Raw genomic sequence first — 16,893 nt, forward strand, 5'->3', positions numbered from 1 at the left:
GCCTTTGAGAAGCAATTAGGCCATGAGCATGGGACCCCATGGAGGAATAAGTGCTCTGGTAAAAGGAACCCCAGAGATCTTTGTTGCCCTCTTTCTGCAACCAAGAGGAGGGCTCTCACTAGAACCCGACCATGCCGCCTCCAATCTCAGAGTTTGAGCCTCTAAACTGTGAAAAATAAATATTTCTAGTTTATAAAGTACCTAGTCTATGGTACTTTGTTATCGCAGCCAGAACTGATGAAGACAAGGGTGTAGCTGAAGGAGCTACAAGCAGTTCTTGGGTAGGTTGAGGGGTTTTCTGGGACTTCCTGTAACCTCTGTCAAATGACAGAAATGAACATCACAGCAAGCAACCAGCTGCTTTTGGAGGAGCCTGCTGGGCCTCACAGGCTGTTGCTCAAACAAGACACTGAGGACCAAGTGGGCCCTGCCCAGCTACCATCACACCTGGGCTCAAAGGCCTGACCGTGTGAGCCTCAGGAAAGAAGGCCTCCATTTTTAACCTTGAACTCTCCTCCTAGAAATGTCCCTTGCTTGCCTCAGTGCTCTCATTAGAGAAGGGGACTCCATGAAACAGGTGGCATTTTATGGATACCAGGGCTATCATGGGTGGTGCACAGTGGGGCCCAGTGAGAAGACTGTGGACAAAAAGGTAGGCAGTATAGGAAATTTTCACTCACATACACATGATATTATTATTTTTATTATTTCACCTAAGAATGCATGCTAGGTTATACATATAGGAAACAGAAAAGAAAACTAGAAATAAGACAAAGCTTTTTGGCTAGAAAATGAATCGACAAAATGTGTCATATTTCACATATTATGATACAGCAGTGAAAATTAATCAGACACAGCTACTTGAAACAACATGGATGAACGGAGAAGTACAACATCTGATAGGAAAAAATAAAGGCATGTTCAAAAAGACTACATGCAGCCCAGTGTATTGGTGGATAGCTGCAATCCCAGAAACTCAGGAGGCCAAGGCAGGAGGATCTTAAGTTTGAGGTCAGCCTCAGCAACTTAGCAAGACCCTCTCTGTAAACTAAAGAGTAAAAAGTAAGAAGGGCTGGGGGTGTAGCTCAGTTGCAGAGTGCCCTGTATTCAGCCCCCAATAGTGTAAGAAAAAAAAAAGAAAAGAAAGAAATAAAAAATAGAATTAAAAAATAAGGGGGAGGGTGGAGGATGGGAAAGGCAGCGGAGCACAACAGACACTAGTATGGCAATTTGTAAATCAATGGATGTGTAACTGATGTGAATCTGCAATCTGTGTATGGGGTGAAGGTGGGAGTTCATAACCCACTTGAATCAAAGTGTGGAATATGATATGTCAAGAAATTTGTAATGTTTTGAACAACCCACAATAAAAAATTAAAAAAAAAAAATAAAAAAAATAAAAAACTTACATGCAGTAGTATTTAGAAAGACCGATATAAGCAAAGCTTATTTAGGAATGCATATATGTGGATGAAACCATTCTTTAAAAAGCAAGGAAATTATATACCCAAATTAAGCAAAAGAATATAGTATGGGAGAAGCACCAGAGTTCCTGCCCTGGGCAATGGGTTTGTGAGATTATAGTCCATGTGACATTATGACTTAGATCTGGGTTACATGTATTCTATTATGTTAATAATAGAATAATAATGAGATATTATGTTAATAAGATCAACAAATAAATAAATAAATATCTGTAGTCATGCCGATTTACCTGGGCAAGATAATTCAAATTTCAGTGTTCAAAAGACCAGAAATTATCTAACTCAAAGCCCTAATTTTATATACTTCCAAAGAGAATTGGCCACTGCTCTGGTTTGAATCTGGAATGTTCCCCCAAGGGCCCTCGTGTTAAAGCCTTGATCCTCAGCTTGGTGCTATTGGGTGGTTTAGTGGAATCTTTAAGAGGCCCACTGGGAGGTTTTAGGTCACTGAGGACGTGCTGTGGAAGAGACTGTGGGACTCTGGTCTCACCTTCTTTCTCCTTCACATCCTGACCATGAGGTGGGTGGCTATTTGCTTTGCCAGGCACTTCCTACCCTCATAAGTTGTCTCACCACAGACCTAAAAAGCAACCGGGGTCAACAGACCATGGACAGAAACCTCCAAACTATGAGCCAACATAAATCTTTTCTCTTTATAAGTTTATTTATTGCAGGCATTTTTTTCCCCCAGTAATAGAAAGCTGATTAGCATAGCCACATGTGCAGAAGTCTTGAATGACTCAGTGGAGATGAGAACTTCTATGTGACATTACTCAGTCCACAACTGCTCTTTTCATACTCACCCTCCAAAATATTTTTTCTCCTTCCTCTTCTTTCTTCTCTTCTTCCTCTTGACCTTCTCCTTCTTCCCCTTCCTCTTCTTCTTTGGGAACAAAGCAACACTTACCTGGCCCGCACAGCGGATGGATTTAACACCTCTGATCCAGGCGAAGAGGAGTCATGGTCCCAGACTTCATGGTCCCAGCAAAATCAAGTTTCTTCCTGGGTAAGTCATCTTTGCAAGGACTGGCTGATTTTGACCAAGATGCATCCATACTAAAGTGTTTAGAAGTGGACTTCATTCGTGGCTCTTTGCTTTCTTGAAATAAAATGGCAGCCTGGACTCGTACGGTTAAGTATGTTTTCTGTGATTAAGATTTGACCAGCATTTTGAAATGTGGATGTGAGTCAGACTTGGCCTTCCAGGGAAGAGAAAAATGTCTGTTCAAATGAAGTGATCATTCCCACCACTAATTTAAATAAACTGTTGCCATTAATTGGAAAAAAAAAATTGATGATGTAACACATTTATGTATTTTACTTAAAATCAAATACTTGCCTCCTTTCCTCTACCTCCCCCCCAAAAAAGATTGTTCTAGAGAACAATTTAATGAGTCTAGGCCATCTGCAGTGGGTACCCTGAAATGTGGAAAGGGATCTCCCAGTGGGCCTGCATTCACCACATGCTCATCTCGCCATGCTGAGGGGATCCCGCTGTTGAAGACCATGCATTTCATTTCTCTAACACAATGTTTCCATGCTTGCCACTCAATTCCATAACTATAATTTCCCCCATACTGGAGGAAAGCGGGCTGTGCTGGACCTACTAAGGAACCATGTTTTGTGAATTATCTTTTATGAATGTTGTAAGGAATTTTCATGGCCTGATAGCCACTAGAGCCATTTGCCTGCTACCTCCAGCTTTCTTCCTAGACATCTGGGAAGGTTTCACTTCCTCGGCCCCTTGAGGTCAGGTAGAGCTGTGTGACTTGCTTTTGCCATTGAAATATGAGCAGAAGTGAGGTACACGGGAAGCTCTAAGATTCAGTCAAGGTTCCTCATGTTCCTTTTTTCCTGTGTTGGTAACTGCAGGAGCATGGAGATGGAGCCTCCCTTATACTTCTGGCCACAGTTTGGGTGTGTTCTTCTTCCCCACCCCATCCTACCCCACCCCACCCCCACCCCCCCAAAAAAAAGTTCATGTGCTGGTAGAGTTGTTCCAAGTGTAGGTTTTTGAGAGGGGATGGACTTTTTAAGAGGTGGAACCTAGTGGGAGGTAATTAGGTCAATGGGGAAATCACCTTCAGAAGGGATTAATGCCCACCTCCAACTTGAGTAGTTTTCATGAGAATATGTTGTTATAAAGCACATGTTTGGCCTCTTCCCCAGGTTCCCCTGGTCACTCTTGCATGTATTTCCTCAATGTGATGCCATCTGCCATGTTATGATGCATCATGAGGCCCTTGCTAGATGTGGACACCCAAACTTGGACATTTCAGCCTCTAAAACCATGAGGCAAAACAAACCTCTTTTTCTTATAAGGTACACAATCTCTGGTATTTTATTGTAGCAACACAAAATGGACTAAGACATTCCCTGGGGATATCAAAGAGCAGATATTGCCCGGCTTACTGGTGGAGATATGTTACTTGAGTAAAAAATAAATTTTGGTTGTTTTAAGCCCCTGAGATTTGTTGAGCTAGCCCATACTAGCTCGTTCACTGATTATATGCCATTTTTTCCCCAAACTACTAACTTCAGATAATTATATGTAACCCCACCATGTATTCTAAGCTTCCAAGAAAACATTCAGCATATTATAGCCTTCGGTCCATGCATATCTTCAGAAAGACCCATTCTATGTATCCAACAAGAAACTAAAGTGGGAATTGAAGAAGAAGCAACCACCAAGAGAAATTGAAGTCCACATTTATTGATGAGAGATATATACACAAAAGTTAAAACACTTAGTGAAATATTGGATTCACAGGTTATTTCCAGCATATAAAGAATATCCAGTTGTTTTACACATGAAATGTTACATTAATCAGTCCACTCCAAAAGAAAGCTTGGAAAGCTAAAGGCGAAAATGTAAGACCTCAAATCCCCAAAATGTGCTTTGCCAACAAGGCATTTCCTAATACCATACGTAACAAACAATCCCAAAATTAGTTGAAGTTTTATCTTTTTGCATTCATTAGTACCATGTGCTATAGATGTTGTATGCTACATGACTTCAGACCAACGGGGATTGTGAACATGAGGGAAACTATGATTCTTGTCTTGGAGTTACAAGAATCTTCAAAGACAATCCTGGCTCAAGGCTTGTTTCTTTCTGCAAGTTTTCAATCTGAATTGGAAGAAGCCACATTTTCAAAGAAAAAAAAAATCTGTCCAACCACCGTATCCCCTCACTCCACTTATCTGCAGAAAACACTGCAAATTAATGTGCTTCCATGCCCTTGTGAGCTCAGGTCTCAGTCCCTTGAGAAAAGAGAGAGCACTCAGTGTTCCCCACAGCACATTGCTGTTTCTTCTCTGTTATTAGGGAGGAGAAAGGGATTAGAGGAACTACAGAACTCATAGCATGGCATTTAGTGGAAATTAGACAGAATGTGTGTTTTCAGAGACAAAGGTATAATTGCATTCAGTAATCTCATCTTCAGTCATTCCAAGCATACACATGAAGCATACTGGGTAGAGGTCAAACTCCCTTCACATATATATGGGAAGTTGCCCCTCAGCAGTCCCCAAGACTGCAAACTGACTGACCCTGTGCTTCTAGGGCACTCTCTTTCTAAAACTGTGCTGTTTGATGCCCAAACTGTGCTTTTGTGGGGTTTCACCTGAATGGCAGTTAGTCAGAAAATGTGTTTCCCACTATCCTCAATCAAAAGGCCAAGGGAGACTAGGCTCTTCAGAACCTTCAGAGCATGTGCATCGTGACGGAGTATTTGGCAACCAGAGAGAATGATTCTTCCCTAAAGACACGATGCTCACATGCTTGGGAGCCTACTGACCTTTTGTCTCAATGAGCCTGATCCACCAGATGCAGGAGGACCTGCAGGTGAGTGTCCTCATTCTGAACCTACCTAAGCCAAGATAATCAAAAGCTCCCCCGTTGCATTCACCGTGTATTATGCCGATATCACATGACCTTCCCTAAGAACCAGACCACACATCTGACCCACCCCTGCTCTGAAAAGTGTATTGACAGAGGTGCTGGACACCCACAGACCTTCACACAATCATTACTAGAAAGGATTCATAGAGAAGTTCTTCATTCATATATATCCTCAAATGACATTGAGAGGAGAAATAACTCACTGCTTCTAGCTTCTAAGAAGAAAAGAAGGGTTTTTGAAACACAAATCAACGTGTCTAATTGCATTTAGATGAACAGCCAAAAATAATATTTAAATTAAATTACAACACATCTATACACCATTTCACTGAAATTACACTTAGATACCTACATTATAGCTACACAAAGTGCTTAGGCACTGTTCTTCATGCGTGAACCAAGTATCAGCGTGTACACACAAGAACTTCATGCTTTGACAGCTAGCTGTACTTGAAAACAGATACAATCTTAGCCAGTTGAGGACACATCTAATCTGTGTGCTTAATGAGGAGCAGGTTCAACTACACACTAGTATGCTTTCTATGTAACTGGCTACTTTTTAAAATGGGAGGAAAAAAAAAACTAATCCTACCACCCTATCAGAAAGTATGTTTGGCAGAGGAAAGACACCTCATCTTTTCAGTGGCTAGTAATTTACCACTTCCCTTTTGGGAAAGTTACATAGTTTGTTATTCACCTGAGGACAAAAATCTACCTGGGCTTTTTCTAAACAGTTTCAGTGTGACTCTAAGCTCCCACCTACAGCCCCCAGTGACACAGCATTGCTTCATTGTCAGTATTTAAAAAAAAAGTTTTCAAATTTTCCTTAAAAATATGTGCTCAATTCATACAACAATGTGATATTTACTAGCATTTCCCTTAGCAAGAATTAACTGCAACAAATAGCTTTCCAATTTCCTTCCTAGTACTCAGTCTTTGCTACTCAAAGTTTTCCTAAGCCAAATTTCATATAAACATTTAGAGGTAGGGGAGATTCTGATATAAAAATGATCCTGCTATTATCATCTTGCCTTTGATCATCTTAAAGACCATCAAAATTAGAATGCTTAGCTGGAAAAACAAGGCCTGGTGTCAAAAATTCAAAATCAGCACCATTCCTTGAGTTAGAAAGATTGTTTAGATGCACGTCCTAACAATCTAAGGCATTTGAGTAATTCTTTGTTCTTCATGGACGTGTTCATTGCATTGCTAAGAATGGGTCCTTCGATTTTTGAAATGTGGTGATATACTCAGGAAAGAATTGATAGCTCTAAATTGCTGTAGAAACTTCTTGTGCTCTAGTTATAATTCTATATATGTGGTTATATAGAAAATACCATAAGAAAATATCTGTCTGCAAAATTACAGATACTAAATAGATTACTTCAGTCTATACTGAGTTCTTTATGATTTCTGAATAGATACAAATGTATAGCATTATGGAAGGCTAAATTAATATTAAACATATAATTTCCATGACTATAAATACATTTTCTCGTGCTTTTATAAATAATAGCAAAGAGGCATGGGGATTTGTTTAAGAAAAAAAAATGCAAGACTGAGCTAAAGTGATTTGTAGTTTTTGGGGTGCAATACTGATGAGAGGACAATATATTGTCCCTGGTACCATAGATTCTTACCAGGAAGACAAAATATATCCGCTGGCAGCAAGATAAAACTAGATTCACATTGTGCCAGCTCTTTCCTCAAACTGTAGAAAACAAATAGAAAAGGAATATACAAAAATTCTCAAAAAAAGTAGCTTTTTTATATACAAATCTCTCTAGTGATCAGATAATCTGATCTGAGTTGTGCAACATGGAGATGGAATGCTAAGCTCTTCCAGGGAGAGGAGGACAAGAGGGAGTGAAGGGAATCTGTAGAAGAATCTAGATGCCAAAGGATGAGTTCCTGCTCAGGAAAGCAACCCTCATGGAGTGGTAAGCCACCCGAGAGACCATTGTACATCTCAGAGGATCTATCTGCCCCATGCGGGAGGAACCTCAGAGATGTGCTGGACAAACTTCCTTGACTGGTGAGTGTATCTGCCCCCTACCAGGGGCTATTTCCAGGCAGGCTAACTGGTACCTGGGAGAAGAAACCGTGACCCAGAAGTAGCAAGACTCTGACTGCATCATATCCATCTCCACAGGGAAAGGTGATAAGGGTTCCAACCCTCACCCAGGGATGGTGGATGTCTCCAAGGAGCCTGGGACGTGTTGGTACACATTGTCTAGATCAAGTGCTGACTCTGCAAAGCAGCAAGGTCTGTTCCAGTAGTAGCTTTCATTATCAGCACAAAAAAAGTCCCTGAATAATAACCAGGACTTTTAAAGAATATCAAAACAGATACTTGGCTCAAGGGTAGAAGGTGAAGCAAGGCTGGACATAGAGACAGAACCTGATTAGTAATTATTCAGGATGTTATTTAGAATGAATGGAATAAGACCTGAAGGGCTTCTTTCACTTTTTTTACAGTTTCTTAAATGGGTTGATTAAAAAACTGTTTATCTTGCTGCTTTTGCATCAGGTCTTCCATGTTAATGGAAAAAAAAAATCAAAGCAAATGATAATAACAAAAATACTCAATCCTTTCAGTCCCAGCTTTATGTCTGTCTCCTCCAAATATGGAGAATTGAAGCTTTTTCTGTCCATAAAGGTAAGTCACCACACAAGAAATACAAACCCTACTCTGTATTAGCAGAGTTTGGACAAAGGGCAAAGATGCAAGCAGTGGCCCACTGCAACAATAGCAAAAAAGTGCAAGAGGTTGCTTAAAGGTCGTGGCTTGTGGCATGTACCTTGCAGACCATGCACCATACCCCATCCACTCAGAAACTCTGCAGGCATCCAAAAGGGTAATAATGGTCTGTGAAGTTAGAGCTTCTCGACTGTGGTGATGCCCGCGGGGAAAGCAAACCAAGAAGAAAATTTGAAAATGAATTCAATAAAATCTCCCTGCACATCCCTCCAGAGAAAAGACTTAGCCCCACTTTCTTGTGAATGGATGTGCGTGTCTGCACCCACGCAGAGCAGGCAAGGTATTTAGAGACAGTCGCTGTGATTGTGTAAGTCTTGCACCAAATTTCATGGGTGTTCAAGTTTATTTTGCCAAAGGCTCCCAAATTCCCATACTGGGTTGGCAATTAGGACTGTCTGGAGAAAACTATGTGGTTTGGGTATTTGGAGTGGGCTCTGTTGCTACAGCAGGGATGATGCAAGAGCTTGGGTACAGCTGGAGACAGGTCCGGTCCCTCCTGCCGATGATGGCAGCATGTTCCCTGAGCTGAATCCCTACTGCTACTAGGAAAGTGAGTTTAGCTAAAGGGACCTTTTACAAAAGATGTTTATCAGGGTCTCAAAAAATCAAACTGCAGATTGACCTGGCCACCTTCCAAGCTTGTAGGAAAGCATAAAATGAATTCAATTTCTCCCAAAGGGGATAAGAAAAATCTAGATTCTTCATTATCATGGGCCCCCCTGACTTAGAGTATAAATACGTAATATTTTATAGTAGTAAGCCTCTTGTGAAAGAAGAAAATAAAGCAGAGATTGTAATACCGTGGATTTGTAGGATTGAAAGGGGATTTAAATCATTTAATCCAACCCCTTCACTTTTCATATGGGAGAAAATGAAGCTTGGGCATAAAGTAGCTTGTGTAAGACATTCAGCTAAAGATGGACAGAGTCTAAATTAAATATTTCCTCTACCAAATCATGTCGTTTCGCTCATCTCTATGTCATTGCCTGAAATTAGTTATTTTATGCTATGAAATTAGATACTATTCAATTAAGATTCCCTGTTATCTGCTTGAAAACCAATCTTTATACTAACCTGTATATATGGTCACTTAATTGTTTCATAAGCATCGAAATAAGAGGAAAGATGAGGAAGAGGGAAAACTGGGTTTTCTTTTAGGGAAAATCATAAGCTAATGTTTCATGAGTGTCTTTGAACTCACTCCACTCAAGGAGACTCTAGTGCCACCTACCTGACTGGCACACAGTGACCCTTCTTCTAGAGCTAGCCAGAAACTCCCACAGATGCTGAAACTATTAATCTTCTCTGACAACTAGATTTATAAAACTCTCACTTGAGTCTTTGCTTTCAATTAATCTTCTTATGCCCCTAGATCTAGGATCCTTATTCAAAGAGTGAGTATTACAATAACTGAAAATCCCATTTGGTGCTTTATCTTTGCCTGGAATGAGTTCAGCTGGACATTATACAAAGCAAAACCAGCAACCCAGACAACTAACTGGTCCTCAGAGTTCAAGAGCAGCAAAGTGGGAAGAACCACCCTCCCCCAGGGTGTAACTGCTGTGCACTTTTAGTCATCAAATCAGGCAAAAGCTGTCGAGACTTGTTTTTTAAGAGTGAGAACCAAGGAGAATTATCTCTGAGCATGTGCATACCTACATGGATTTATTGCTGTACTCCATGGGAAAATATTGCAAAGGCAGAAGCCTTAATTCTGACAAAGGTGAAAAATTATAACAAACTTTCAAAGGGAAGTGTGATATTTGCAAAAAATATGACAGGGATCGTTTTTCTTTGGGGGACCCAATAGAGAAGTTTCCCAACCACTCAATTCCGAAAGGGCCTCCTGACTAGAAGTACTTGCAAATGACATCGTTCTCCATGCATGAGTGGAAATGACCTGAGACCCAATCAACCCGTCATTGGGATTCCTGGCAACACCTACCAGGAATTTCCCCATGAACAGAATTCCTCCCAAGCCCTTCTCAGCATCCACAAGTCTAAATCCAGGAGGCAGGCATTTTGGCATGTTTTCTTTAAGCTTTTGTGAATAACCAGGCTGACTAGTGGGTAGGAGGGGAAAATAAATATTTGTCTTTTATGGGAAATGGTAACTGCTACAGGCAAGGACATCACAGCCTGCTTCTGTATCCAATAGGAATTTTTTTCAAAATAGAATTCAATAGCTTCCTAAAGTCACTTAATGTCCTTTATCAAGGAACTGTGCTCTTAGATGCAGATTTCCTTATTTTATTTTTTTTCATAGGTCAGGAGCACAATCTTGAAAAAATCTAGGGTCAAACATTAGCCTGAAAGATAAGCCATCCTTCTCATTAACTGATTTGGATCTCCTGAATTATAGTTAATCATTAGGTGATGATTCTACTTGGGTTTCCCAAAGGGTAAACTGAGAAAAAGAAGGATTGATGTCTACGTGGGTGGTTTTCTCCTGAAATAATTCTGATTCCGGCAAAGATCAAATGACCCTACAACAAATGCTGTTGCCAAAGCTCTGACTCACAAACTTTACAGGATGTGGTATATGTCCCTGTCCTGCTATGTCAATTTGTGGCTATGTAACATTTATGCTTCATCAAACATTAACAGACTATTATATGCATTCATCTGTGATGGCTCTATTAGAATAAATCTATACATCTAACTGACAGGTATCCCATTTAGATAAAGGCTATTAGAGGTATACTCTGGATCTGTTTGCACTATTTATGGCACATATTCTAGGCAAGAGAATCCCTAATGGGCAAGGCATGGGAAGAATGAATGAGGCCTAAAACACCACAGGATATAGTCACATGTCAACTTTACATACATCCTGGAAATTCAGGCTAGTCTTGAATTTGGTCCATTGTTTACTTTTAATGATTTATTGAATTTACAGATAAGTGTGATCTCCTGAGTATATTCTCATGAGACAATGCATACAGCCTCAAACCAGAAAAGCCTGCTTTGTAAGGCTGCATCTTGTTTCTTCTGAACACATTATCCCCTTATCTATTCATCGGTTAAACAGGATAGCAAGAAAAAAGCTGAGGACAAAAGAAACCAGATTGATTTTCGGGCAGGACCTTGAGACGACAATCCTGTGACCAATGCTTTGAAAAACCTCGTTAGCCTGTACCAGTGACACATTGGCCCTCTACAGCAAAAAAACAGCAAGCTCTTAGAGGCCTCGCCTGGATTCTTCTACTTGGTGTAAAAAAAGCTCTTGGGATTACCACTTAGAGACAATCCTAAACAGTTTCACAGCTAAACCCTGGGACTGTCCCATTGGCTACCGGCCTACGGGACATCTGCTATAAAGGAGGTACAGTCCACTACTACATTTGAGCATGTCCTTGGCCACCCTGTTAACTGGTCATTTAATGAAAATGAAGACCTACATCATTTTTTAAAAATCTGCTAATACTGCTCCATAGTGATCTTTATTTTTAAAAAATAGGGTTTAAGAGACAAGACAGGTAGAATCTCATATCTTTTGTAGGTTCCAAAGCTGTCCTATTTGGGAGACAGAAGTTACAAGCAGTCGATTACTAAGGGTAGGTGATTCCAAAACCACCTTCTCCTCAGAGAATTGGGGTTCTAGAACTACCATAGCCCTCTGCTGGCCTCGGATGACACACCCTACTCCCGCCTGTGGACCAAGGTTCACCTTCTCCTTAGAGTCAAATGTGCTTTACTTAATAACTCAAGTCCCCAGCTAACTCCCAAACCCAGCCACCTTAGAGGAATACTGTGGGTGACTCGGTAGGAGACAGTAGCAGAGGCATTCAGCCTTCAGCTCGCATAACCAGTCCTTAAGGTCATGTTGGCTACCTACCACAGGCAAGGCACTGGGCTATGCCAATTAGATTATGGATTCCTTCAGACTCCCACAGCCTTGAAAGAGATTCCATCTGGGAAGCTGTGTGGAGCCTCCTTTGTTGCCACTCTGTGGTTCAAGGCTGCCTGGACTCTGCCATAGGAATGCCACCTGTACAGGGTTGTGCGTGGCTCTTTGTTTTCTGTTCCATTCCCACTGAAGAGGAAGACAGGCTCTGCTTCCAACCGTGTCCTGTAACTGGCTTTATGTGCTTTGATACAACAATAAGCTTTCTACATATTAGATATAAGTACCAAGATATGGTATGGAAAGGGGCATGGCCAACACAAGCATCCTCTGTGTGCCAGGAGGACAAAATGAGAGGCCAGCTGGGTGAATGTGATAGGAACAGTTTGGGAATGGAAACTACCTTTCTGGTTAAAATCCCAAATGAGAACCTTATGGGAAAAACAAAGAAAGCAAAACACAGATGGAACAATCTCACTCGATTTCACTGTGTCAGGTGAGTGCAGACCAAACATAAATGAATTTCAATAGTTAAATCTGATTAAAATCCATGGCAACTGTGCTCCCTTGATTTTGTCAATAGATGCAGTGGTTATGCACAAGATGCTTTCTAATCCATTATCAAGCTTAGAATTATGACATATATATTGAAATTTCAACTATTATTCTTACAGGCGTTCTAGAATCTCCAAATTGCATGGGATGGAGAGGCAATGGGTTCCATGATCAGCCACACTGAAGCCGTGTGGCTTCCACTAAAATTCAGGAAACATTTAACTTAAAGGGTGCTGAAAGATAAATTGTCCAAGTTCCCTAAGAGATATTTGCTTTTAGTCTCAACATGTGCAAACTCTACAAGACATTGAAGGGGAGTTACTTCTAGAGGCTTCTAGCTGAATCTCTTGTGCTTAACAAGGCAAGGTATGAACACTTTAAGGAATAACACACCATGTGCGTTCGTTGTCCCAAATCCCTGGAATGTACCACACTGCTTTTGTCATATCCCCTGGGAAAAGAATTTCCACAGTTATGCATCTTGAGAGGAAAAAAAAAAAAAAGAACCTGCAAGAATGTGTCTTCAATTCAGTGTGATTCCTCCAGCAGCATCCATTCAAACAATAATAATACAAGTGAGCAAATCAGACGTTTATGAAGCGTTATTTGGCAAAGACACAGCACCCTGCCTGTCAGCATGACTCACAACAGCTCCTTTAAGCCTCAGCTAACAGATTAAGTAACATAGAAATATATGCATTTTTTTTTCCTTTTAAAAGAAAGCTTGTTGATATCATCTTTACCATAAGGTACGCTGGGGAGCTTAGTCAAGAATTTGCTGAGAATCATATCCTTATTTTTCACGTTTCCAGGGTTCTTCCTCAACACTGCAGTCAGCTGACTTTCCATTGGTTGCCAGAGTTACCTGAAAATAATTATCATCAGCATCCAGCTTACAGGCCAAGAACCAGAAAAAAAAAGGGGGGGGTGGTTATATGGAGAAGCACTAGATCCAAGGTTGTAATATACAACTGAGTATTGTTTTTAAAAAGAGTTCCTTCCAAATTGATTTTTGAACCTGTCTTGGCATTCAGAAGTGATTTGAGAGTTAAAATATCACAAGTATTTAGGGATTACGGATGTTTTGCAATTTGGGGGATAGCTCCTAATACAGTTTTAGGATTGTGGGGTGTCTTGCTATCCGCAGACCCATCACACAGTAACATAATTTTAAAAATACAGTGAGTGCCATGTGCTACTCCATACAATCACAGAGAGAAAATTCCAGAACTAGACAGCTAGTTCTACTCATGCATGTGAAAAGTTCAGTTACAATGATGCCAGGTATATTTCACACAGGTACAATTTTGGTTTTTTAATTAATTAAATAACTTATTCATTTTGTGGTGATGAGGATAGAACCCAAGGCTTTACACGTGCCAGGCAAGTGATCTGCCACTAAGCTAAATTCCCAGTCTCTGCTCATTTTAAAAATCAGAAATCATCATGATTTGGCTCTACCAAATAAGCTATCTTTACATTTAAAAAATTGTTTTAAGGAGAGGGGGGAGGATTCAAAGCCTGAGGTCAGTCATAATAATTCAAATTATTTCAGTGCAGACATTTAATTAATCAAATATAATTATTAGACCATCTATATTATACTTTCCTGGCTCAAAGCAAACTGAACCCTTATGCAGAACGGGAGGTTCTCCCCTCCACTACTAAGCAGTTTTCCTAGCTTACCTTCTGTCTGTCCTCAACGTCATGTGCAAACTTAAACCCACGACTGATATTCCACATAATGGAGAGACTGGATTTATGGAAGCATTAGAATATGGAGACATGACAAATGCAGCAATGTTTGAAAGAAATCTGACCTTCTTACCCAAGTGGAAATGAAATGCATGCATCATGAGCATGCAGCATGCTGAGAACAGAGAACCAAGCGCCCTTTGCAAACCAAGCAAATAAAAATAAAAGCCATTCATTCCTCCCATCCCTATTAGCCACCCCCTACCATTTTGTTTAGGAAGTCCATGCAGTTAGCAATGACTAGGCCACATGCAGTTATTCTGATTAAAATGTAAAAGCTATCACATAACTTCAAGCTACTATGACCAGGCAAGAGTTGAAAATAGACCAACATGACATAACAATACTTGAAGTGGTTAAAGTTTTGACCAGAGCTACAGCAAATTGGTTTCCCCTTCAGTGAACTGTCAAGAAAGTCTGCCAGGGACAGACTGGACAAAGCTGGCTGTTCACTGTGACCTTGAATGTGCTCATTTGGTTCTTAGTGCTGAACAAGATCAATAGCAGTGCAAAATTGTCAATCACAGTGTGGTGCCTTTGTAAGGATCACACAGAACTTGGAGGAGGTGGGGTTTTTTGTTTTGTTTTTATGTTTGTTTTATGTTTGTATGTTTGTTGCCTATGCTTCAAGAGGAGCTGGGAAAGGATTTTTTTCTGGCATTTCCTTTCCTGGCTAAACTAATGAAAGTTGGGACTTGACTCCCTAACCCATTTTACCCATCTGTGGTCCAATCACTTGAGGATAGAAAAGAAAAAGGGGAGAGTTTTGGCAGGAAACATTTATTTTTCCCATGCTGGCTTAAAAACTGAGGAGACTGAAACTGACTAGAAGAAATTTCAAAGGAATGAATAAGTATGGCCCAGATATTGTGAAAAATGGTGTTCACTCATCCCCATCGCTCTGACTACCTGCTTCTATGTCAGTGTTAACACAATTAACTGACCTGGAGAGAGAGGAGCCAACTTGCCCATCCCACCAAAGGCTGAGGACCATCTCGTCTTCTCTAAGCTGAACCCAGTCACTTTACTAAAAATGCAAACAGCTGAAATAGTTATTAAGCCAATGATTCTATTGTCATCATCTTCATGACCTGCTCTGTTGGGTCATTGACCATTTAAATGCTAACAAATGAACACATCTACAGGTGGCTGGTTGAATAGTCAACTGAGAAGAGATTGAGCTATGTCAATCTCTATGGTCCATCTCAGACTGATCCATTTGTATGAAACTGTCCATCAAAAAGGTTACATTAAATATAGCATGGAGTCAAGATGACAAGAGGATACATTCAACAAATATTTACAGAGTACCTATATATAACATGCCAGACACTGTTTTAGAAGTTGGGGACATGGTAGTGATGAATAGGGACAAAATTCTACTGTTCATAAGCTTACTTCTTAGGGACAGGAATAATTCACAACCATCTCCTTTTAGAGTTTGAAATATTTTGCTTAAAAATGAAGCAAATTTCTCCTGGTGTCCTTTAAGAAAAAAAAATCAGGAAGCTTTAACTGTAAAGACATCTCCATGCACATACACCTTTATTTTTTTTTTTCAAAACACGTTCTTGACAATATTAAGAAACCTCTTGAAACATTCCAAAAGGGCTATGACACAGGCAATTAACCACTAGGATTCCTCATACATATGACTGTGAAATTTAAAAAAAATATATGATTATTGCCATTTTGTCTCGTGCAATTTTTTCTTACATGTCAATAATTTGAGTTCAAGTCCTATCTTCTCTACAACACTGTACATTCCGTTCACTGTCCTCTAGTGCCTAATTAAGGGGTTTGTCAGTAAAAACTTGATTAAAGATCAAAATGCAGGATGTCCCAGACATGAGGTGGGGACACTCAACTAAACCTTACAAGGCACATGATAAGTATTTGTGAAATATAATAGAATATAAATCCATTCCATGAGAATGTGGACCCTTGACGAACATTTCAATGGGGAATAGTGTTTTCACTTCTGAAAAACACTAATTCCAATGAATGGATCATGCCCTTTAGGTAGATGTGAATTTTAAAAAATTTAAATTATTTTCACTGAGTCCAATAATTCATGCAATGGCTTCTTGGTGGGTAGGTTTCTTCTCTGATTTGTATCAGAGCCCCTGCTCACCCACCCATGTACCTGATGCAGAGGAGATAAACAGAAGACTGTGCCTGGTCCACTAGAATTCCAGACCTATGACACAGTCCAGTGAAGAGAATTGCTTCCTTAGATGTCTGTCACAAATCAGGGTATGTATTTGGAATGGCTCAGATATAACACAGGAAAGAATCAAAGATTTAATGTGATTATATCAACAGGAATCAAAAGGGTACCAGAGAGGGCATGTGGCTCAGTGATTAAGCACCTCTGGGTTCAATCCCCAGTACCAGATAAATAAATAAATAAAGCTAAAAAGGTACCAGAGATCTGTGGTGGGACCAGATTGTCCTCAGTTGCTTCATGGAATCATTTTAGCAAACCAGACCCAAGTTGACTCTGCCCACCTGCCAGGGTTTCTCCAAGTTTGCTTTACTCTGGTCATAACACTCTGTCTTTAACAAGGTCCAGTTAGCTACAATG

General features: G+C 40.2%; 1 protein-coding gene across 3 annotated transcripts in view; it reads right to left on the bottom strand.

Annotated features, from left to right (window-relative positions):
• Positions 1-4,177: 4,177 nt before the first annotated feature.
• The window catches only part of Slc1a2 (solute carrier family 1 member 2), a 145,819-nt gene continuing 133,103 nt past the window's right edge, over positions 4,178-16,893 (bottom strand). For all 3 annotated transcript variants that reach the window (XM_058583277.1, XM_046456075.2, XM_046456072.2), the window contains exon 11: positions 4,178-13,416. In XM_058583277.1, coding sequence (XP_058439260.1) covers positions 13,345-13,416 — 72 coding nt within the window. In that variant the 3' untranslated portion in view covers positions 4,178-13,344. The remainder of the gene's footprint in view (positions 13,417-16,893) is intronic.

Source organism: Marmota monax, unplaced genomic scaffold, assembly GCF_021218885.2.
Source record: "Marmota monax isolate L192 unplaced genomic scaffold, Marmota_monax_Labrador192_F-V1.1 WCK01_AAM20220418_F8-fsc00047, whole genome shotgun sequence".
Taxonomy (NCBI): domain Eukaryota; kingdom Metazoa; phylum Chordata; class Mammalia; order Rodentia; family Sciuridae; genus Marmota; species Marmota monax.